The following is a 24,533-nucleotide window of genomic DNA, read 5'->3' on the forward strand; positions in this document are numbered from 1 at the left end:
CACTGTAGAGTTAGCTTACGAGCTTGTATTTGAATTTGTTTTGTGTTGAGTCTCGTGCCATTTTGACGTTGCCCTTGGATCCATTTCAATACTTCGTCTTCTAGTTTTGGCCATTTTGCATTCAGTTCATTACTTGCACATTTAGTCTTCCTCGTTTCTCCAGTTCTTCTTTACTGGCCCACCAAATACGAATGATTTTTTTCAGTTGGTGGTGGGCCGAAATGTGGTTCAGCTACTCTGATTCCGTGTGCTTCTGCATAACCTATTACTTTGAGTTTACAGCCCGCATCATATGAATACCTCCTTTTTTCCATTAGGAAACAAACAAAAATATTTTACTCTTAACAATGACACAAATCACTTTCAGTTCAAGTTCACTGCTACCGTCGACTTCAATGACGCATCGTAGGCTAAACAGAGTTCTGGGTTTGTGATTCCGGCACATGAGGGAGACTGTCTTAGCAAGCTTGTGAATCCACGCAATCCATGTTCGTCGCATGGGTGCTTTGCTGCTGCCAGTTGAATTCAGTATTGCCAGATAGGGATAGGTTTCCCGCGGCATCGAGTATACAGCCATTTTTAAGCCTGGCAGGAATTTTAAATAAAACACCCGGCATTTTTATATTACTTGTTTCGTAAATAAAACCACCTTTTCTAGCTGCACCTTAATTTATTTTTCCAAGACGCGTTTCACCTTTTTCTTGCTCTAAGGCATCATCAGTGGGATCTATAACGATACAATGCTGTTGCTTTTAGTTTATGAAACAGTTCACGTCACGAATTTTTATGTAAATAAGTAATTACTTACGGTTTGCTGTGATCTGCGTTTCCTCTTATCTGGTCTGGAGCCTCGACTGCCTATTTATTACTGACACATAAGCACAATTTTCTATTCCGAACGTTTTCACATTGTTCACCGTGCTTCTCCTTCTTGCGTACTATTATTCTTTTGGCACTCGATATAGCTATTTCTTCCGACACTGTGCTATTAACAACGTACATACTGTAACTTCATTACAAACCAAAGAGGAGGAAACAAGTAATGAAGTTACAATATTTACGTTGTTCAAAACACAATGTCCGAAGAAAGTTATATCCAGTGCAAAAGAATAATAGTACTCCACAAAAAAGGAGAAACATGGTGAATAGTGTGAAAAAGTTCGGAATACAATATTGTGTTTATGTATCGGTAATAAAGTCGTAGTGCGATATCCAGACGAGATTCCACGCAGATCAAAGCAAACCGTAAGTAATTACTTATTTACACAATAAATCGCGACTTGAACTATTTGATAATCCAAAAATAACGAAACTGAATCGTTATAGATCTCACTGGCGATGCCTCAGAGTAAGAAAAAGGTGGAACGCGTTTGGTAAAAGTAAATTAATTTGCAGCAAGAAAAGGCTGTTTTATTTACAAAACAAGTATTTCTATGCTTGCTGCGGAGGATGGCCGAGCAAAAAACTTTTTTATATTAATTTCGAGTATAAGACGCACGTGAATTTTGGAGGCAATTTTCCGAAGAAAAAAGTGTATCTTATAGTCCGTAAAGTGCGGCATCAAATCACTTCCCTTAATATACAGATAGTACTACAGTGTGTGATTTCCACAATGTTCTCAGCAATCGTTACGGGAATGTGGGACTTGAGTTACTGGACTGCATATTGGCTACTGTAAAGTTTTCTTATACTGTATTACAAAAGATGCCTGAATGCATTATGTTTTGATGTTTTTCGTAATACTTTCAGTTCAACAGACAGTGGTTGCATAAAATTCTCTCGCTGTCTCACTGAAGATGCGCAGCAGCTTCAGAATATGTGCCCATTGTACATGAGTACAAAGAAAATGAGCCAAAATCAGATACATGTATTCTGTCACAGTTGATCTATGGAAAGAAAACAGTGTTTTCGAGCTGACATAATAGTGGAACGAATGCGTCAGGGACCTTTCACAACGAATGTCGAATTTCATAAGTGTCGATATCACAGGAATACAAGCGTTCATGAAACAACTGAGACAATAACATGCTTTCTGCACAGACAGTAAGCTGTAATCGTGTCTTTATATAGACGTGTCAGCACAAAATTTATCATATCGACAAAGTAAGAGCTATCTTATTTCAGATACGGGAACTTTCGACTCAAACGTTAGCGGGCGCGGGGTCCACGACTCTGATAATTGGTCCTTCTCCACCTCCGTCCGTCACGCAAGCACTCTGTGGTTAGGAACAAATGAGATTCTTGTTTATCACTGATTTGTCAATGTAATTAATCAATCTACCATATGACAACATTCCAGAATGCAGAATTTGGAGTTCACTGTGTCAGAAACTTTTTGACTATTAATCATTGTGCCGGCCGCATTGGTCTAGCAGTTCTAGGCGCGCAGTCCGGAACCGCGCGACTGCTACGGTCGCAGGTTCGAATCCTGCCTCGGGCATGGATGTGTGTGATGTCCTTAGGTTAGTTAGGTTTAAGTAGTTCTAAGTTCTAGAGGACTGATATCCACAGATGTTAAGTCCCATAGTGCTCAGAGCCATCTGAACCATTTATTAATCATTGTTTCCCAGTAATTGAATTGAAGCAGTTTTTAATAATGCCGTTTTCCGAGCGACTGTATATTTCCTCATATAAGTGTATCATAACAAAATTAGTAAGATAATGGGAGAAAATGAGTGAAACTGACTTTGTGCCATATTTTAAAACTAGCTCCTGAACCCATCATTGCCCGGGAATTAATTTTGACAATTTTCTATGTAAGTAGGCTGTTTAGGTTTTTTTATTGGTAACGCCACCTCTGTATGAAAATCACTGGCTGTTCTGTGTGCAGTCTGTGGCTGCTTTTCATTGTTGTAATACTCGCCATTGTAGTGTTAGGCAGCTGGCTGTGAACAGCGCGTAGCGTTGCGCAGTTGGAGGTGAGCCGCCAGCGGTGGTGGATGTGGGGAGAGAGATGGCGGAGCTTTGTAATTTGTCATGAACTGCTACATTTATAAATGATGATATAAAGGTAAATACATTGTTTGTTCTCTATTAATATCTTTCATTTGCTAACTATCCCTATCAGTAGTTAGTGCCTTCCATAGTTTGAATCTTTTAATTAGCTGGCAGTAGTGGCGCTCGCTGTATTGCAGTAGCCTGAGCAGCGAAGATTTTTGTGAGGTAAGTGATTTGTGAAAGGTATAGTTTAATGTTAGTCGGGGCCATTCTTTTGTAGGGAATTTTGAAAGTCAGATTGCGTTGCGCTAAAAATATTGTGTGTCAGTTTAAGCACAGTCCTGTAAAATTGTTAAAAGGGGACGTTTCATATTGTGCATCAGTTTAAGCACAGTCGAGTATAAATTATTGAAAGGGGACGTTTCATATGTCGACCCTTAGCCGAGGATACCTCACTGGAATCTTCTGATTTTTTCTTGTAGTTTGTGTAATTAGTGTAGCTTTTGTTTAATGCCAGCGCGTAATTATAGAGAGAATTTCCATTGTAGTTGTAGTTTTTCATTGTTGTACAGTAAAACAGTTGTGGCATGCATGTAGATTTGCACCAAGTATTTCGCAGCTGCAATTAACTAGATATTATTTTCAGTGTTATGTTAATGTGTTCTCTTATTTTTGCTCTTCAAATTGTGTTTTTCTGTGTTGTCGTGTGAAATACTGTGACAATAATGGCGTGTGACAAACGTAATACTAGGCTCCAAAGTAAACTGAGAAATGACAGTAAAGACGAAAGCAGTGTGTTAGCGCCACCGAGTAATGAATTAACTAATGTTCAAACCAGTAATTTGGTAATTGTGCATACGGAAATGGAGCGGGCGGCAAACAATGGTGTAGACAGCGAAACAATTAGAGAACAGGGAAGCATTATCGATCGATCGGTCGGCGACAGCTCGCCTCAGGAATCCGAAATGACAGGAAACAATCTCGCAAATGCTGTGGATTCAGGATTTGGGTCCTCACCGTTTTCTCAAATAAGTCAAGACACATTTTCTGCTTGTCAAAATGTGAATGTTGCCGGTGCAACTTCACTGCCGAAAAGCACTGAGGAACGTGTTTCAGACACCAGTGCATTGTTATTACAATTAATGCAACAAATGGGACAAAAGCTTGAAAAATTAGACACAATTGAACAAAATCAGAAACAAATGGAACAAAATCAGAGTCAAACACAGCAACAGTTAGACGCAATGGAACAAAAGCTTCAAAAGTTAGACTCAGTGGAAAATAAGCTTGAACAAACACGTGAAGATTTAACTACCGAGTTACATAATATTGAATCGAAATGTCAAGAAGTCTGTAATGATGTAAAAACACAAATTTGTGAGCATTTTCAACCTATTTTTTCGCGGCATGAAAATGCATTACAGAATCACGAAGCAGTCATAAAAGAACTGCAAACCATTGTTCATGAAAATCATGAGACCTTGCAAGCTAAATTTGACTCAGTTGCATCTACCGATTCGGTTACGCAACTTGCAAAAATTCAGGAAAACTTAAAGGACACAGTAGATACTCTGAAACTTGATTCAGAAAAACACAGTGAGGAAATGTGTTCACTATCGGAGAAAGTAGCCGAACTTTCGGATCAGTTCACTAACTTATCTACGAAGGTAGATGATAATCTGAATGACACAAAACCGGTAGTCTTTAATGACACAGAAGAGTGCGAACAAATTAGGAAACTGAAACAAAATCTGAATCAACACCAAAGAGAAATCCGGGAAGTACAAGATCAGCTGACACAGGTAATACAAGAATTACGTATTTCAGAGGACACTCGCGCCCCAATACGGGAAGAGGGACATAGAAATACGGAACAACCACAAAATAATAACACAAGACACTTCGGAAATTATGAAAGAAATTGGCAAGGCACACCGAATTTTGAGATGGAACCGCCGACACGACGTAACAATGACCGCTATGCGACTCGCCGACATGATGATTTTGACTATAAGCTGTTCATTACTACACGTAAATTTAAAACATTTAAGAATTCTGCCAACGACATTCATCCACAAGCATGGCTCCATCAATTCTCTCATTGTTTTCCTCCCAACTGGTCGTTAGAACACAGATTAGAATTTATGTGTGGCTACTTAGAGAATGAACCAGCTGTAAGAATGCGATCGGTCATTCACGATTGCCACAGTGAAGGAGAATTTTACCATGCCTCCACACAAGACCGAGTAAAACATGGCATCATAATGATGAAACATTTCGAACAATCTGAATTCTCCAGTCTTGTGAAATATTTTGAGGACATGTTGCACAAGAATCAGTACCTGTCAAACCCATACAGCCCCTCAGAACTCATCCGCATTTGCTTAATCAAGTTGCCTGAACATTTACGACATATTATTTTAGCAGGACGTTGCAAAGACGACATTGAAGCGTTTCAGGGACTCTTACAAGAATTAGAAATTGACACTGACAATCGCGGAACGCGGAAACAGGAACACAACAATTACAGGTCATATCCGTCGCAATTCCACGATGAAAGAAATAATAACTGGATGCGACAAGGCTATTCTCACAACACAAATCGTAACCAAAAAAGACACCACCCATATGACAACCGTTGGCAGAATAATAGGTACAGCGAAAGATCGCACTTCCATAGTAATGAACATGATAGAGATTACCATAGAAACAGACAATATGAGAATCAAAACAATTATTATCAAGGGAGACAGAATAACTTCAGACGCAACAGTTCGGCGCACAGTTACGATTCAGGGAGAAATTCTCCACCACGTGACGGACAAGGAAGAAACTACGGAACCTACCGACATGACGACAGACGATATATTCGTAACGACAGACCTGAACTGCATCAGAACTGGCGGGATTTAAACAGGGCAGGGCCTTCTCGTCAGAGTGAATTTGTAGAAGTTAGGTCTCCTAATGCCAATAACGGCGCGCGCCAACAAAGAGACAGACAATGACTCGCACAGCAGGCAGCCGCGTGCGCCTGCTGGCTCTGAGAAAAATAACATAAGACGCTAGCCTTGAGAAAAATTTTAGCATTCCTTACCGACGTATACTACACGATAATTGCATTCAATTAAACTGTGAGTACTATGAAGAGTAAAGGATAGCACCACACTTCGCATGTAAAACCGTTTATTGAAAGATAATCTGTTTTTTAACTTTGTCTTTGCCATAAAACTTTTCACTTCACAATTCTAGTATGCTTTGTCAGACTTAAGAAATTGTTAACATGCAACAATGTTTGAAGTTAAATATCCAGTCAAGAATCAAGAGAACTTATTTAAACAGAAATTAAGAATGCATTGTTATAGTGAACAGACGACACAGTGTTGTATTTGTACATTCTTGCTTGTTAGCTGCACGATTACGTAACGACTATCAGGCTTACATACTTAGGACACATACTAGTACTGCTAATGAGATTTTAATGCAACATTTTGGTTCACTTGAAAATACATTTTGGATTCAAGGTGCTTTCTGAGAGATACCAGATGACACAGTGGTTAGTTTATTTGACAGCTACACGACAATATCACGACGCTACTAATATGTGACACAATTTACCTTGTTGCTTTTGCGGTGTATCTGTTTTATATCTGCACAGTTTTTCTGAATTCTTCAGGAAAGTAAAACATGTTTTAGTAGTAACTTTTGTGGTATAGCTACAAGGAGACAGCCTTTTCTGTAGCACAACAATACGCTACAGCACAGTACTTTCTTCATCACAACAATAAGCGTAATAACTAAGATATCTATACGCAAAGCATTTCACTTTTATCATGAGGTAAGTACATTGACTTCTGCAGAACTTAGCTTTCGGAGGACGATAACTACGACACTTACACAGAGATTATCTTACAACAAGACGCACAGTTTAGCGCTACAGTACACGTATTTGAGTGATTAATTTTGTACTTAAAACGTTTATTTTTTAAAGATTTTTGAATTATAAAGAAAGTTTTCCGTGATACATTTCATTCCATTGCTGTAATTTGTAACACCTGAGGGTATAATTACATTTATCCTCAGGGGGGTACACGCTTACTTTGTGTACCATGTGTTTGGCACGCACAAGGAACCCTAGCTAATATGGTATTTGCTTATACAACTTTACACATCGGTACCATATTTCTCTAACACAGAATTACACAGCTATCAGATCATTTAACTGAGAGACAAACATTTTTTCTTACTATGTCAGTGACAGACGTTTACGCAATTACACAGTTGGATACCTTCACACTTATGAAATTGTATTTTGTCTGTACTTTGTAAACTGTTCATATTTTTTCGGAACCATTGTGATACTATGAAAGCTTTGAATGATGTATTTGGTATGAGATCATGATTTTTAAGGTACGTTTGAGGTAGATGACACTATTGAAATGAGCAGAGAATATTTTTTAGGGTTTTGAAATTATTCCAGGAAGCTACGACGATTTTGAGATTTGGCTGAGGTTTTATGATGTTATGATGACGATGTGTATTACGCTGTTGCGGTATGTTTATGATAAAGAAGCTGATGCTATATGAGGAATTTGATTATGCTATGTATCTTATGATGAAGTATTGAAGAAGCGTCGACGAATTTGTATATGTGTAATAAGGTAAGGAGTAATGAATAGTGATTTAGGGCCTCTGACTTGTGAAGAAGTATGTTGGAAACCAAGAATCGTACTTTAAGAGTTATGAAATTTGTGTAAATGCATGACTGTATCACAATGCTGACGAATATTTTTTTTTGGACACTTATATTTATAGGATTTTGTTTCTACAGATTTGTAACCCAAATTCTTGACCCGTGAAATATTTTTATATGAGACTGTCACTGTAGCGGAAACTGGTGTCGTAAATATTTCGGTAAGAAAGTTCAGTGACCACCTGCACGTAATGCGTCGTGGGCACCCAGGTGAGCGGCCAGGTGTGTCAGACGCCTGGAGAAAAAGCCATTATTGCGAGCAGCGGCACAGGTAGAAAAAAAAAGGGAGGCCATTATCCTCGCTATTGACGTTCCTTTGTAGAAAGCATCGCAAATGCGACACGCTCATTACTTGGAAACATATCGTACTTTCTGATATTTACTGAAATGCCTAATGAAATGACAAGAAATAGTTTGTCTACACACCTGATTATGACTACTGTCTTTCTAGATGAGATATTTTTTTACTACTTATGAAATTCCACATGGCTATTGAACGATGTTCTTATGCTTTGCTTTGTTCATAGTTGCTTATTTCATTTGATATCTAGTTTCTAGCTGCACTACAGCATTGGTTAAAATAAAATTTTATAGATGTACTAATACAAATATTTTATGCCTACAGATCCAGTAAATAATTTTATGATCTATTCAAAAAAACGAAGGAGTATAAAAAGATATTTCCCTTCACAGGAATTGCATACGGAATTTTCTTTTCAACTACTGAGTAATTTTTTGTAGAATTAGTTTTTGTGGTGCACCACTTTAATTACTTAGACATTAAGATGTGATTACACATTTTCCTTACCTGCATTGTTATCTTTAGTGTAATATTTTTTCTGCTTGAGCTATGTCATGTTTAGGTATAAGTTGCTGCTGTTTGCCAGGCATAGTGTTATTGAATTTGACTTTGTATTATTCTGTTAAGCCAGTTTTACTAATGATTTATTTTTATTGTTTGCTGCACATTGCCTTAGATTAGCTGTAATATTACAATTGCTTTGCTAATTTCTTAATGCTGCTTGCTTCGCAAATCTGCGTTTTTTTTCATTGCTGTTTATATTAATTGTTTTATGTGATGCTGCATTGCCTCGTCCATTGGTATATATATCTGAGCTCAGTAGATTTAAGTTAGCTTAAGAGGGGGTAGACTATATAAGAACCTAACTATGGAGAATATGGAAAGAATGCATTCAAAGTTATATGAAAAAGATTTGGGCCAAATGAGTATTGTACAATGAGCCATATTTATTTTGAAAGAAATACGGTTAGAATACAGAAAAGAGGTACAGATAGAACTTTTTGCGAATAATGATGAATGAAGGGAGATCTCCAAGAACAAAACAGGTTTTGTTCGCAAAATACTGCAGTACCAAATGTTATATTGAAAACAAACCCTGTCCTTTCCCCCTGTGTTATTATGCTATGTGTTTGTGTACCCTTGTGTATTTGTTTTCTTCCTGTCTCTGTGTAGTTTCATAGAATTTTTTCTTCTTCTAATATTAAGCTACATTCACTATGATGAGGAATACTGTTATCCTCAAATATAATTGGTATTAATAATATGTTATTTAACTTGTCAATATGCTTAGATATTATTTATTCTGTTCTGTGTTAATGCTTAGGTGTGAAGTTGATGTTTCAAAAGTTATTCTGATCTTTTATGTCTGAACTTATGTCATAATTCCTGTAACATTGACGTATATGTCTATTTCTATTCTTTTGTAAAGCCCATATTACTACAAATGTTATCTGTATTGTTATGTTCTTTAATGATGTATTTTGTATCTTTGTAATTGTATTCTCATGTTATAAAATTGTAATTGACAGCAGTTCATCAAATTAAGTAACTTGTAAGTTACATCTCACTGCACACGTTTCTGTTGGTCATAGTATATGGACAATTTGTGAGAAGTAGGGACTGTTAGTCTTTGCACGTATGTTAATAATTCAGCAAGGGACTGGATAACAGCATTGTTGGTTCTAAGGACAATTCCAAAAACTTTGTGAGTGCACAAGTGGTGGTTATGGACTTGCTATATTAGCCGCAAGACTCTTCAATGGTGATTGTGCACCTGCACAGTCACAACAGATGGCTGCTGGCCATCTCTACCAGGACTACAGTGGGTCTGCATCTTTGATGGCCCACCAATTTGTACAAGGACTGCAGTGGGTCTGCACCTCTGGTGGCCCACCAATACCGTAATCTCTACCAGGACTACAGTGGGTCTGCTCTGTGATGACCTACCCACCAATACTCTTCAAAATTTCGACTGACTCCGCTGTGGGTTTACTCTGTTGTGGCCCATTACCTGTCTGCATGTAGAGTCAGCACTGTCTTTCCGTTGGAAGGACAACACTACTTCTTCAATACTGCATGGAAATCCACTACTTCCGTGTGCATTTTCTTTTACTGCTCAGACTTTGAGAAAAACACTGCAATGTGATCAATGATCAGGACTGTCTTTATGGAATGTGAGAAAATTTTAGCTTTTGACCAACATTGTATCAATAAGTGTGTGCATTTGATTTCTTTGTTATTGTAATTGTGAAAAAAAAATTTTAACAAATATGTATTGGCCAGTGCCCAACAAAATTTGTAAAATTTTTTGTGGAGAGCATGGGGGCTATGTAAGTAGGCTGTTTAGGTTTTTTTATTGGTAACGCCACCTCTGTATGAAAATCACTGGCTGTGCTGTGTGCAGTCTGTGGCTGCTTTTCATTGTTGTAATACTCGCCATTGTAGTGTTAGGCAGCTGGCTGTGAACAGCGCGTAGCGTTGCGCAGTTGGAGGTGAGCCGCCAGCAGTGGTGGATGTGGGGAGAGAGATGGCGGAGCTTTGTAATTTGTCATGAACTGCTACATTTATAAATGATGATATAAAGGTAAATACATTGTTTGCTCTCTATTAATATCTTTCATTTGCTAACTATCCCTATCAGTAGTTAGTGCCTTCCATAGTTTGAATCTTTTAATTAGCTGGCAGTAGTGGCGCTCGCTGTATTGCAGTAGCCTGAGCAGCGAAGATTTTTGTGAGGTAAGTGATTTGTGAAAGGTATAGTTTAATGTTAGTCAGGGCCATTCTTTTGTAGGGAATTTTGAAAGTCAGATTGCGTTGCGCTAAAAATATTGTGTGTCAGTTTAAGCACAGTCCTGTAAAATTGTTAAAAGGGGACGTTTCATATTGTGCATCAGTTTAAGCACAGTCGAGTATAAATTATTGAAAGGGGACGTTTCATCTATTACAAAGGAAAACAAAAAAGGTGGTGTGTTGGAAGTGTAATATGGAAAAAATTCATTTCCACGAATTCGTTAAAACACTTTCCAAACAGAGAAACTGTCGTACGTAGAAATGCGCATAATGCACAAATGTGTAAGTACAGTATCACAATTAAGAAACGTAGTATGCAAAATACAAATTCTCTGCAATGTTTATTCAACACAGAACTTCATTATAAACAGTATTTCTAGTTACACATTCACAGACAGCTGGGCGCAGCTGTTTCGCGTGTCTAAAATGGGATTTTGTAAACGTACATGTGGCACCATTTCTTCATAGCTTATAGAAGCCTATTGCTTTCGCAGTTAAAGCTGTCAAAAGCTCTACTAGGTGTCAGGAATTTCGTTAAGCTGAGTCAACTGTAAGAGTGCCTTAGCAAACAAGAACAAAGTATTAAAACTTCATTCATGATTCGGCATTTTATCACGCACCCCCACCAGTGTTCATGACCCCAACTCTCTTGGACTACATGTCGTACCATGATATAATTTTGTAGTTACATTCAACAGCGTATATGGACACTGTCTGAGAAATTTGTTGTTTTGGGGTTACTAGCACAGAAGTAATAAATCTGAACGTCGTGCGTGATGTGGAACTTCTTCACGTATCTCATTGTTTATAACGTCATATCTCCTGAACTTTGGTAGGTAGGTGGTTCTTATCACACAGTGATTATTGGCTGAAAGTGAGGGGTACGCGTACTAAGTTTGGTTGAAAATGGTGCAGTAGTTTAGGAGGAGATGTGGAAAGCACACACAGACACACAAGCACGCGCACACACACACACACACACACACACACACACACACACACATGTGGGCACGCTAGCATACTTGCATAAATTTTTGTAATATACATACTTATACAGACTCCTCAATTTATCCAAATCAAATCCTGCCTCAAGCGAATAAGTCGACCAGTCGTCATAGACCAATATACAGCCTCATCGTAATATTAGATGACTTCTGCATTTCTGTGAATTTTGGAATCGTGACAGAGAACTATACAATTCAGTACTGATTCAGAGTGTAATTGGTGTTTTGTGGAGAATGCCTTTCACACCTTCTAATTTTGAAAGTTGATTTGAAAACTGATACTGAAAACATCGTACACTCCGTATATACGTAGAACAGAATTTATATTTGAAGCTAAAAAAGCTTTTCTAGATTCTACCATCCCCCAAAAACCTAAATAACCTGAGTTTGAAACTGATATATACGACATTTATACGCATAGAATCCTTAATACGTCAGAGGCAATCTTCACTAAAGACAAGTCTTCATTAAAAAATAATTATCTCTATATATACACGAGATTCAGCGAAGTGGTGTTACCACTATTGTCTGGAGTATCGCTGAAGGAATTAGCTTACCTTGCACTACCTGTCTGAGCTACAGTTTCGATGGTAGATGTGAAATTCGCCGCGCATCCTTCGACGGAGGTGGGTAGCGTGGGATACTTCATGCGGCCCGTGGCAACGGCGTGCTGCGCCCCTGATAAAATAACTGCCACAGCCGCCATACCCAACAAGCTGCCAACAACAGCACCCTGTAATGAAAGTAGTAATGAAGTGCATGAATCAGTTAATTCAATCAGCAGAACTGTAATATATAATTATGTTGACCAATGTAAATGCTGTTTCGATATGTAAATGTTCAAAAATTCGCTTCCATTGCGTTGAATCAGTTGGTGTGTGTTATGAGAGATGCAGAACACATCTGCTAATCTACATAAATAACAACGTAAACGTTAATTTTTTCAAAATAGGGCGAATCGCCTATTGCAGATATTGCGGAAATGGAAAGTGCTATTGACAGGTGGTTTTCACAGAATGGATTCGCAGTCAGGGGCTCGAATTGTTAGCCAATAAACTGAAAGTGTGTATTTTTTGTACAAACATACTTTTTTAAGTGGAACAATGCCTTTTGATATTAACAAACTAAAAGTAGGATAAATTAGAATTTCAGTGCAGTTTGTTGCAGGGTTATGGTGGGAGTCGTTTACTAGATATGGTATTTTGAAAAAGTTTCCACTCCTACACTTGTTTGTGCCATTCAACCTGCGTATTCGCTAGTTATGATTTTGTTGTGTTGGCTTTCAGTGCCCTTGTGAGTTCCTTGAGAGCACTGCGACTTGCTAGTCGGTTAGTGTGTGACAGTCCAAGTACCAGGTCGTCAGTAGACTATGGGATTTATCAATCCGGTAAACGCTGACATGCTCATGGTGTATGGAAAGAGCAGGAAGAATGCAGTTCGTTCTAGTAAGGTGTATGCGACCAGACGTCAACCATCTCGGCAGTTACTTGTGAGCCTCTTAAACCAGTTACGTGATAGTGATTGTGTAACACCTAGCCAACGTAACAGAAAGAAACAAGTGACGCCATAAGCGGGGGAAATTAATTTCCCTGCTGGTGTTGCAGTTGATCCGCACGTCAGCTCCCACGCAATCGTACGAGGAAGTGGCATGAATCAGGGAAGTGTCCTACTCATTGTCGGTCAACATAGATTCCATCAGCATCACATTTGTCTCCATCAAAGCTGGATCGAAACGATTATGAGAATCGTGTTAACGTCTGTACATGGGCATTAAGACAGGATACTCCAGATGTACTATCATGTACCTTGTTGAGTGATGAAGCTACATTTACCAACCATGGCCAGGTAAACCGCCGAAATATGCGCTACTGGTCTGCTGACAATCGCCATTTGCTTCGTCAAGTGGAAAGTCAGCACCCATGGAGTGTAAATGCATGGTGTGTTATAATAAATCATTAGTTCATAAGCTCATAGGTCCGTTTTTCATAGGCAGAACACTGAACGCGCACAAATATTGAAGACCATCTTCCACGGAAGCTAACAGACGTACCTCTGCAGACTACGAGTAGCCTATGGTACCAACATATGATGGCGGAGGTTCGAGTCCTCCCTCGGGCATGAGTGTATGTGTTTGTCCTTAGGATAATTTACGTTAAGTAGTGTGTAAGCTTAGGGACTGATGACCTTAGCAGTTAAGCCCCATAAGATTTCACACACGCATCAGTGCACGAAGTGGAACAACGTGTGTTCACGAATTGTTTCCATATCGTTGGACTCGACACAGAGGTCCTATGCATTGGCGGACCAGTTCTACAGATTTGATGTCTGTAGGCTTTCTTCTCGGAGGAAAGCTGATACACGGTGTCTAGAAGGACACACCATGACAGGCAACACCCGATGATAGGCAACGACGTATTACTCCAGCCTGATCGGACGTTTCTGCTGAAATACTAGCACGTGTGCAGCAGTCGTTCCATACCTAACTGAGGGCGTTCACTGCTGGTGCCAATACTTATTTTGCGCACAACCTGTGATGGTCAACTGCCTCGCTACTTCCCAGAATACACATAACTAATGTATGCACTTGTTGTTCATTAGAACAACAAGTACATATCGTGAATGACAAGCGCATCTCGTCAATGACTGGCACTACAATCCTGCAACCAACACCACTGACGTTCTAATGTAGCCTACTTTTAAAATGTTAACATCAATTAGCATTATTCCATTTAAAAAATATGTTTGCCCCAAAAATGCGCTTTCCAGGCATTGTTACAATCGGGTTATTGCCTAAAAATACGAAACCTTCACAACCAATTCAAACAAATTTCGGGCTCGCAGCCGGTCGTCGTTCAATACTTCGCACGATATTTCAACTGGGAACCTGCGAGTCATCTTCAGGTGAGCCGTCGCAGACTGCCGAAAACGTCCTCCGTTCCGCAATATATAGCGTACTATAGTTTTTGCGCATGCGCCGAAAACTTGGTAGATGAACCACACTGCCCACCGGCAGTGCCCTCGCCGGTGGAATAGCGGAACTCAGTCGCCCTCTGCGTTGCTGTTTGCCGCGGCTGTCGGCGCAATCTGTCGTCTTCGATTAGAGTAAATCGTGGAGATGATGGGATTCCATGCACTGTCCAGCTGGTAGCCGCTGTCACGGTTTAACAGATTTTCCGCCAGTCATATTTCTACGGATTCTTTAATAATGGAGTCCCAGAAAGACGTTGCTGTGGACAAAATCGTTGTTTTCTCATACTCCATAGAATGCCCAGTAGAAATACAATGTTCAGCAATAGCGGACTTGCTTGGCTGCAAAAGGCGGGTGTGGCGTTGATGTTCAGTGCAGCGTTCTTTCACGGTGCGTGTAGTTTGACCTATGTAAGCCATACCACGGCACGGTATCTTGTAAATTCCGGCCTTTCGTAGTAACAGATTGTCCTTACCTGATCCCAAAAGGTCCGCAATCTTCGATGGTGGGCGGAAAACCACTTAACCTGGAATTTTGGCCGGCCGGAGTGGCCGAGCGGTTCTAGGCGCTACAGTCTGTAATCGCGTGACCGCTACGGTCGCAGGTTCGAATCCTGCCTCGGGCATGAATGTGTGTGATGTCCTTAGGTTAGTTAGGTTTAAGTAGTTCTACGTTCTAGGGGACTGATGACCTCAGAAGTCGAGTCCCATAGTGCTCAGAGCCATTTAAACCATTTTTTACCTGAAATTTTCGGAGGATTCTTGCTATTTTAAACGAAGTGTTGCCAACGAAAGGAAGAAAAACTAAAGATTGTTCTGACATGTTCTCCTCTTTATTCACTTCCTGCTTCCAGTTTTAACTGTTAGTGCCCTGTTAATCTGCCGGGTGGAATACCCATTTTCGCTGAATACTGTCTTTAGATTTGCGAGTTCTTGAGTTAAGCTATCTAGATCTGAGACAGTATGAGCTCTATGAACAAGTGTTTTAAGCATACTCATGGTTTGCGATGGGTGATGGCAACTCGATGCTTGCAGGTACAAATCAGTATGAATGGGTTTCCGGTAAACTGAATGCCCTACAGAACCATCATTCTTCCTTCGAACCAAGACATCCAAGAAAGACAAACAACCATCTTTCTCTATTTCCATGGTGAACCGGATGTTCCTATGAATGGAATTGAGGTGATGTAGAAACTCCATTAATTTATCTTCTCCATGAGGCCACACTATGAAAGTGTCATCCACATATTCAATACTTCGCACGATATTTCAACCGGGCACCTGCCAGTCATCTTCAGGTGAGCCGTCGCAGACTGGCGAAAACGTCCTCCGTTCCGCAATATATTGAACGACGACCGGCTGCAAGCCCAAAATTTGTTTGAACACTCAATTCGCGGGGAAAATTTTAAAATTCACAACTTCACAACCAATCCATTTTCTGAAAATCGCAGATCAGTGGCACTTTACATTTCTGCAATATTTGCGCTACAAGTTTTAGATTATTTATCCTGTCTATACAAGGAATATCTGAAATGACTGTAGTAAATGAAAGGACAATCCATGTCCGCATCCCTTAGCGTACGGCGCTAGGCGTCACTGAACAACGTCACGCGTCGCCAAGATATTTGGCGCACAATATACCATCCGAGGCGTCATGGTAGCAGGGATACAGGGCAAAGTTTTCAATGTATTTGTGGTGTCGAGGTAAATGAGAAGTCCAGACGAGGTTTCAAAACTTTCATTTGAAAATAGCTACAGAAAGTGCTCCAAATTACGCTCTCCCGCTTGATTACACTCCGTGTAACAACGCTGGATTGCCTGTTGCACTGTTTCAAACATTCCTGAGAGAGTGTAAATTGGATGGGAGGCTGCCATAATGTGCGCTATCAGCTCTTTATCGTTTTCAATGGATGTTTAATGGACAACTGCTATCAGGTGGCCCCAGATGAAAAAATCTCTGGGCGTCAAGTCTGGGGAACGTGCAGGGCATGCCACCAACCCACAGCGCCCTATCCAGTTCTCATCAAAGGGTTCATCCAAATGCATTCGCACTGGACGTGCGAATTGCGCCGGGGCACCATGGTGTCGGCACTAAATTCGCTGTCGCTCGTTGAGGGGAACGTGTTCCATCAACTCTGGTAGGCTTTCTCGTAAAAGGATTAAGTGTCTGTTTGGGTTCAGTCGTATGGAACCAGATTATCGCCTACCGAGTTGACCCAAATGTTGACTGCGAAGCGATCTTGGTGTCCACGAACAAACGCGGCATGCGAATTTTCCCGTGCCCATACGTGTTTATTGTGGTTGTTGAACAAACACTCTCATGTAAGGGATGCCTTATCTGGAAAAAGTGCATGGTCCGGAAAGTCCGGATCAATGGTTGTGAAATCCGCTAGTAGAATGCATTTCGACGTGGAAAATCGTTTGGGGGCCGAGCGGTTCTAGGCGCTTCAGTCCGGAACCGCGCGATCGCTACGGTCGCAGTTTCGAATCCTGCCTCGGGCATGGATGTGTATGATGTCCTTAGGTTAGTTAGGTTTAAGTAGTTCTATGTTCTAACGGACTGATGACCTCAGATGTTGAGTCCCATAGTGCTCAGAACCATTTGAACCATTTTGAAATCATCTGGCATAAGAGCGTGAACCTTCTGAAGGTAGTATTGGTGCAAATCATCCTCATGCCATACACGGCAAAGTGTGGAATGCCTTACACCCATTTCCTGTTGCTGCGCTGGTTGAGGGTTTTTTTCCAGCAGTGTTAACGACTCTTGTTCAAGCCCTGGTGTACGCACTGTGTTTTCACGACCGTGCCGTCTGGTCTTCACACTTGTAACACAAAATAAATACACTGTGTTCTGAAGTAGGCCTTAAACCCACGTGTGCCATTACCGGAAAGTGCCAGTGGAAGACATAACTGAAGCGATACGGGCACTCGTAGGGACTTGTGGATGGCAGTAATTGTGCGTGGATGTAGCACTCGACGATTCGGAGAATGTCCAAAGTAGTTGGGTAGCGTGAGCGTTTCTATCTGCCGCCCCGTAAGTTCAGCGCATGTCTGCCTTTCCTTCCAAGAACACCACTCTATTTCCTGTCCGTTCCACACCTTGAGAAACACAAGAGTGTTCCCGTTTGATGACAAACTGACTCAGGGTGGACCAGACGCCGCAGTGTGCACAGGTTCTGCCCTCTATGCGACACCTATCAAATAGGCTTTAGCACAACCAAAAACAACGCATTCAGCTCTCAGTAAGAGGCGCAAAACCCGTAGTGTTATCCCGCCTGGAATATCCGCAATTATGTCGATTACAGCGCTTGCAAATAAAGGTCATAAAACTTCAATCCGACGTCCCTCTTATCTTTAGGTCACAAATACCCTGAAATCGTTGCCTTGCAGGCCTGCTACAATGACGGCTCGCATGGCATGTTGTGTGCCTACAGTCTTGGCGGCGCCTGACGCTGATCAGCCTAGCGCCTTACGCTGATCAGCCTAGCGCCTTACGCTAAGCGATGCGGACATGGATTGCTATGACCCACTACTACACAAGTCCTATATTTTCTACAATATATATATATATATATATATATATATATATATATATATATATATATATATATAGTGCCGTATCATAGTTATTTAGCATTGAAGTTAGCCAATCAGGTCGTTGCGCGCGCAAATCCAAGTTTTATGTAACCAAACAAAGCACTCGTTGGGCATCACCGCTCCTGGAAGGCCGCTTGAATGTGAGCGCGCGATGCCCGCATTGGCTGCAACATCCCTACAAGCGTTTCAGACATTATCTGACCACCCTGTGTATAAAGGTCTGTAAAAATATTCGGTAACTTTGTCTACAAAAAGTTTTCTGCGTTTACTTTTTATTTATTGTGCGTCGTCTCCTTCGAAATACTCTCCTCAGCAATTGATACACCGCTCCCAACGCCGTTTCCACTTCCGGAAGTAGTCTTGGTACGTATCTAGCTGGATCGCGCGAAGCTCCGTCTGCAAATTCTCTTTTCTCTCGTATATCGTTGCAAATCTTCGACATTTCAACAGAGCATTCAGTTTTGGAAATAAGGAACTCCTCAGGGCCAAATCTGGAGAGCACGGAGTATGAGGCATCAAAGTGATATCGTTTTTTGTGCAATAGTCACGCACCAACAGGGATGAATGTGCGGGTGCGTTATCGTGATTCAAGAGCGAAGTATTGTCGCTCCACATTTCAAGCCTATTCCTTATCACATTTTCTCTCAGGTGTCACAACACGTACCGATCGTACGATCGATTAACAGTTTGTCCCTGTGGCACGAATTAATGGTGAACTAATCCTCAAGAGTGAAAGAAAACTATCAGCATGGTTTTTACATCTGAGCTGGCCTGACGAGTTTCTTTTGGTCTTGTAGAACCTATCCCGACCCATCATGGAGATCGTAACCGTAGACCCACGTCTCATCACCAGTTCTGGTTCTCTTAAGGAACATCTCGTTCTTACTTTCGTGATCCAAAAGCACAGATGGCGAGGTGAATGTCTCTCTCGTCTTCACTCATGAGCCATGGGATGAACGTGGCGGCAACGCGATAGATTCCAAGATGCTGTGGAAGGATTTCGTGACATGAGGCAACTGAAATGATACACTCTTGTACAATCTTTCGAATAGTCAGTCTTCGATTGGCAAGCACAGTTTCGTTTACGTTCTTGACAAGAGTTTCGTCGAGAGGCGTGCTGAACGAGGATGATCCTTAACCTCTGTCTCGCTGTTTTTAAACAGTGTTGACCATTCGTAACACCGAGTACGGCTTAAACACTCATCACCGTGGGCCTCCTGCATCTTTTGGTATGTCTCTATAAGGGTTGAGATAAAATTTAATGCAGACGCGTTACTCCTCTAACTCCGCCATCTCTAAATTCGCAAACTATGCGACACAATGTCCTACTCAATACAGCGCTGAGCAGTAAGAGATATACGAGAGTCGCGCGGAGTGCCCGCTTGGTTAAAGGCGACATGTCATGGATTGCTCGGCCGCTTCCGCCAAAGGTTCCAGTCCTTCCTCGGGCATGGGTGTGTGAGTTGTTCTTGTTAGTTCAAGTAGTGTGTAAGTCTAGGGACCGATGACCTCAGCAGTTTGGTCCCTTAGGAATTCACACAAATTTGAACGTTTTTGAAGATACAGCAATGTAACTTCCGGCAGCTATACAGGGTGACAGTCACTGAACTACATGAAATCAAATCGTCATAATTTCTGAACGGTTTGCGTTAGGACTTAAAAACTGCGCGGTTGGCCCAGGGCGAGATGGGAATTAGTATGCGCATTGTATGGTTTGGTTTACCGACGAAGCCCACTTTCATTTGGATGGGTTCGTCAATAAGCAAAATTGGAGCATTTGGAGGACTGAGAATCCGCATTTCGCGATGGAGAAGCCTCTTCACCCTCAACGGGTGACTGGAAGATGTGTAAACAGTCACGGAATAATCGGTGCGATATTCCCTGATGGCACTGTGACTACTGAAAAGTACGTGAAGGTTTTGGAAGATGATATCATCCCCATTATCCAAAGTGACCCTGAGTTCGACAATATGTGGTTCATACAAGACGGGGCTCGACCCTCATCGAACCAGGAGAGTGTATGATGTCCTGGATGAGCACTTTGGGAATCGCATCCTGACTCTGTGGTATCCAGAGGCCACTGGCATTGGCCTCGATTAGCCGCCATGTTCTCCGGAAGTGGACACATGCGACTCGTTTCGGTAGGGCGATATTAAAGACAAGGTATACAGCAGTAACCTCAAAACCTTTGCTGAGCTGAAAACAGACATTCAAGAGGTCATCGGCAGCAACGATGTTCCAACTCTTCAGCGCATTACGTAACATTTCGCTATTCGTCTGCGCCACATCATCGCAATTAATGACAGGCATATCGAAAATGTCTCGAATATCTGTAGTGGCGTTTACATGTTAACCAAAGGGTGTGGACGCCGTAGTTTGTAACTAATTTAAGTTTATTTCTCATATAGTCCAATAAGTGTCACCCTATACCCTATACATTAAACATAGGTATTTTTCTTCAGCACGAGGTCTGTTATATATATATATATATATATATATATATATATATATATATATATATATATATATATATATATAGGGTGTTTCAAAAATGACCGGTATATTTGAAACGGCAATAAAAACTAAACGAGCAACGATAGAAATACACCGTTTGTTGCAATATGCTTGGGTCAACAGTACATTTTCAGGCGGACAAACTTTCGAAATTACAGTAGTTACAATTTTCAACAACAGATGGCGCTGCGGTCTGGGAAACTCTATAGTACGATATTTTCCACATATCCACCATGCGTAGCAATAATATGGCGTAATCTCTGAATGAAATTACCCGAAACCTTTGACAACGTGTCTGGCGGAATGGCTTCACATGCAGATGAGATGTACTGCTTCAGCTGTTCAATTGTTTCTGGATTCTGGCGGTACACCTGGTCTTTCAAGTGTCCCCACAGAGAGAAGTCACAGGGGTTCATGTCTGGCGAATAGGGAGGCCAATCCACGCCGCCTCCTGTATGTTTCGGATAGCCCAAAGTAATCACACGATCATCGAATTATTCATTCAGGAAATTAAAGACGTCGGCCGTGCGATGTGGCCGGGCACCATCTTGCATAAACCACGAGGTGTTCGCAGTGTCGTCTAAGGCAGTTTGTACCGCCACAAATTCACGAAGAATGTCCAGATAGCGTGATGCAGTAATCGTTTCGGATCTGAAAAATGGGCCAATGATTCCTTTGGAAGAAATGGCGGCCCAGACCAGTACTTTTTGAGGATGCAGGGACGATGGGACTGCAACATGGGGCTTTTCGGTTCCCCATATGCGCCAGTTCTGTTTATTGACGAAGCCGTCCGGGTAAAAATAAGCTTCGTCAGTAAACCAAATGCTGCCCACATGCATATCGCCGTCATCAATCCTGTGCACTATCTCGTTAGCGAATGTCTCTCGTGCAGCAATCATAGCGGCGCTGAGGGGTTGCCGCGTTTGAATTTTGTATGGATAGAGGTGTAAACTCTGGCGCATAAGACGATAGGTGGACGTTGGCGTCATTTGGACCGCAGCTGCAACACGGCGAACGGAAACCCGAGGCCGCTGATGGATCGCCTGCTGCACTAACTGCGCGTTGCCCTCTGTGGTTCCCGTACGCGGTCGCCCTACCTTTCCAGCACGTTCATCCGTCACGTTCCCAGTCCGTTGAAATTTTTCAAACAGATCCTTTATTGTATCGCTTTTCGGTCCTTTGGTTACATTAAACCTCCGTTGAAAACTTCGTCTTGTTGCAACAACACTGTGTTCTAGGCGGTGGAATTCCAACACCAGAAAAATCCTCTGTTCTAAGGAATAAACCATGTTGTCTACAGCACACTTGCACGTTGTGAACAGCACACGCTTACAGCAAAAAGACGACGTACAGAATGGCGCACCCACAGACTGCGTTGTCTTCTGTATCTTTCACATCACTTGCAGCGCCATCTGTTGTTGAAAATTGTAATTTCGAAAGTTTGTCCGCCTGAAAATGTACTGTTGTCCCAAGCATATTGCAACAAACGGTGTATTTCTATCGCTGCTCGTTTAGTTTTTATTGCCGTTTCAAATATACAGGTCATTTTTGAAACACCCTGTATATATATATATATATAGACAGAGAGAGAGAGAGAGAGAGAGAGAGAGAGAGAGAGAGAGAGAGAGAGAGAGAATTTTTCGAATTTAAAATTGAGCCATCGGAATGCATTGCCATCTCCCAAAGAATATCAGCAATTATTAAATCCATAATATCTTCGTGTATTCTTTTCGTAATTTCATGGTAATCTAGCCAGTGTGCAGAGCAAGTGGTCAAACTCGGAATGGTTGACTGAATTAGATTGGGTTTTTCATCCTTCTCGGTTGTGTTGTTGCTGTGGTCTTCAGTCCAGAGACTGGTTTGATGCAGCTCTCTGTGCTACTGTATCCTGTGCAAGTTTCTTCATCTCCAAGTACCTACTGCAACCTACATCCTTCTAAATTTGCTTTGTATTCATCTTGTGCGGCGGCGGTTGGAAAATTATGTTGTTTATTATGTTCCTATTATTTAGAATGTTAATTATGCTGTCTTTTGCCGTTCTCAACACTGGCTTTCTAACTACAATATTGGCAACCAGAAAGTGATTAGCAAAACGTGAAGCCTGTAATTAGAATTCCTAGTGCCCACTTCATCTCAGAAACACACTTATAGCTGCAGCTTATAGCTCTGAGGAATTAGGAGATTGTCTGGGATTCATAATCAAAAACGATTTTCTAAAATAGTTGAGTATATTCTGAAAGTCACAGATGAAAAACCAAAGAATCCACACAACCTAACTAACAGAGCAGTTCAGAGTCTAATGCGCTGATGCAACTATAAATGTCGAAATTAAATGTTAAAATGAATGCTCGCCATAATTTGATGATTAGGTTCATCAAACGCCACGCTAAATAATGGTAGAATGTTTGCCCCGCGGCGGCACGTGAAAATACGACAATACGCAAACTGAAGATCGATAATTAAAGTCATCCCAGAATTAACACTTCACTCGAAAATGATTTCATGGTATGCGTATCCCGAGTAACTTAATACAGCATCCGAGGCTGTTTGTAGCAATGATACCGACGCGACGCGACTCCCGACACAGATGGCGTGCTATTCAGCGTCTGGAGAGCACTGGGGCCTTCCTTCCTCGCGCAGCGTTCTTATAGATAAAGCCGCGGTGCGGACGGCTAAGGGAACGCCTGTTCAATTCGGCTCTCCCGACTAGCCGCTGGACTAGTAATGCACCACTTTAGGTTATCGAATAAATCATAGCTTCTTTCGCTGATGGCCGATGAAGCTCTTAATTTAAATGTGCATTCAGCACACAGGTAAGTAATCATAATAAAAGTTTGACGTGGCTAAGTTAAATATTTTGGGCGAGAGAATTAATTTAATTACACTGCACGCACTAGATGAGCTCTGAACTGGACCTTTGGAGATACGCTATCGCTATAGTTTTATAGGTATTCAAATGAAACTTCTCACATCCTTATGGTTATAGCGGATATCCATTCTACTTAAATATATACATCCTAGCCTTATTTATTAGCCTACTTAATCTATCTTGCTTCCTTAATTTTTAAGGCAAAAACCAGAAAATATTGAAATTCAACTAAAATCTAAATTTGTGAGATCGAGAAGACTGTTTCTATTAAATAATTATGAAAAAGGAATCTAAATATAAATTTTTAATTCTCTAGCTCTTTTCTGTTGCGCCAATGATTTTTGCAGAAAAACGTCCAAATTTCGAAAATGGTTAAAGGTATCGAACTGATATTCAACACATATTAATTTAGTATTACTCCTGACATGCTAAAACCGATTTTAGGTTATTTGCTTGATTTTTAAAGTATTGCGCAACATTTATGACGTCAGAGCTAGTTACAGCGGACTGGCTGGCACACAATGGGAAGACTGATGTGCATTTATTACGGTGTGAGTAGGCTGCTTCCCTACATCACCCCCTACTTAAATTTTTTGGTTTTTGAATGTTAATGAACGAAAAAAAAATTTAATTACAAAAAGGGAAGCAAGAGTACAGCTTAACTCCCTATGAAAATTTAAAATTGAAATGTAAACATATAGAAATATTAAAAGAAAACTGATTACCTACTTCAATTATTTAAATTACAGGCATGTTCACTGCCTCTTACGAAAAATTATTCCTCAAAATTTAAGCAAAATCAAT

The 24,533-nt window shown here is 40.9% G+C and overlaps 1 protein-coding gene across 1 annotated transcript in view; it reads right to left on the minus strand.

Annotated features, from left to right (window-relative positions):
• The window catches only part of LOC126260857 (sodium-coupled monocarboxylate transporter 1-like), a 149,439-nt gene that overhangs the window by 13,082 nt on the left and 111,824 nt on the right, over window positions 1-24,533 (minus strand). Inside the window, exon 12 of the mRNA XM_049958270.1 lies at window positions 12,340-12,515. Coding sequence (XP_049814227.1) covers window positions 12,340-12,515 — 176 coding nt within the window. The remainder of the gene's footprint in view (window positions 1-12,339; window positions 12,516-24,533) is intronic.

Source organism: Schistocerca nitens, chromosome 5 (assembly GCF_023898315.1).
Source record: "Schistocerca nitens isolate TAMUIC-IGC-003100 chromosome 5, iqSchNite1.1, whole genome shotgun sequence".
NCBI lineage: Eukaryota > Metazoa > Arthropoda > Insecta > Orthoptera > Acrididae > Schistocerca > Schistocerca nitens.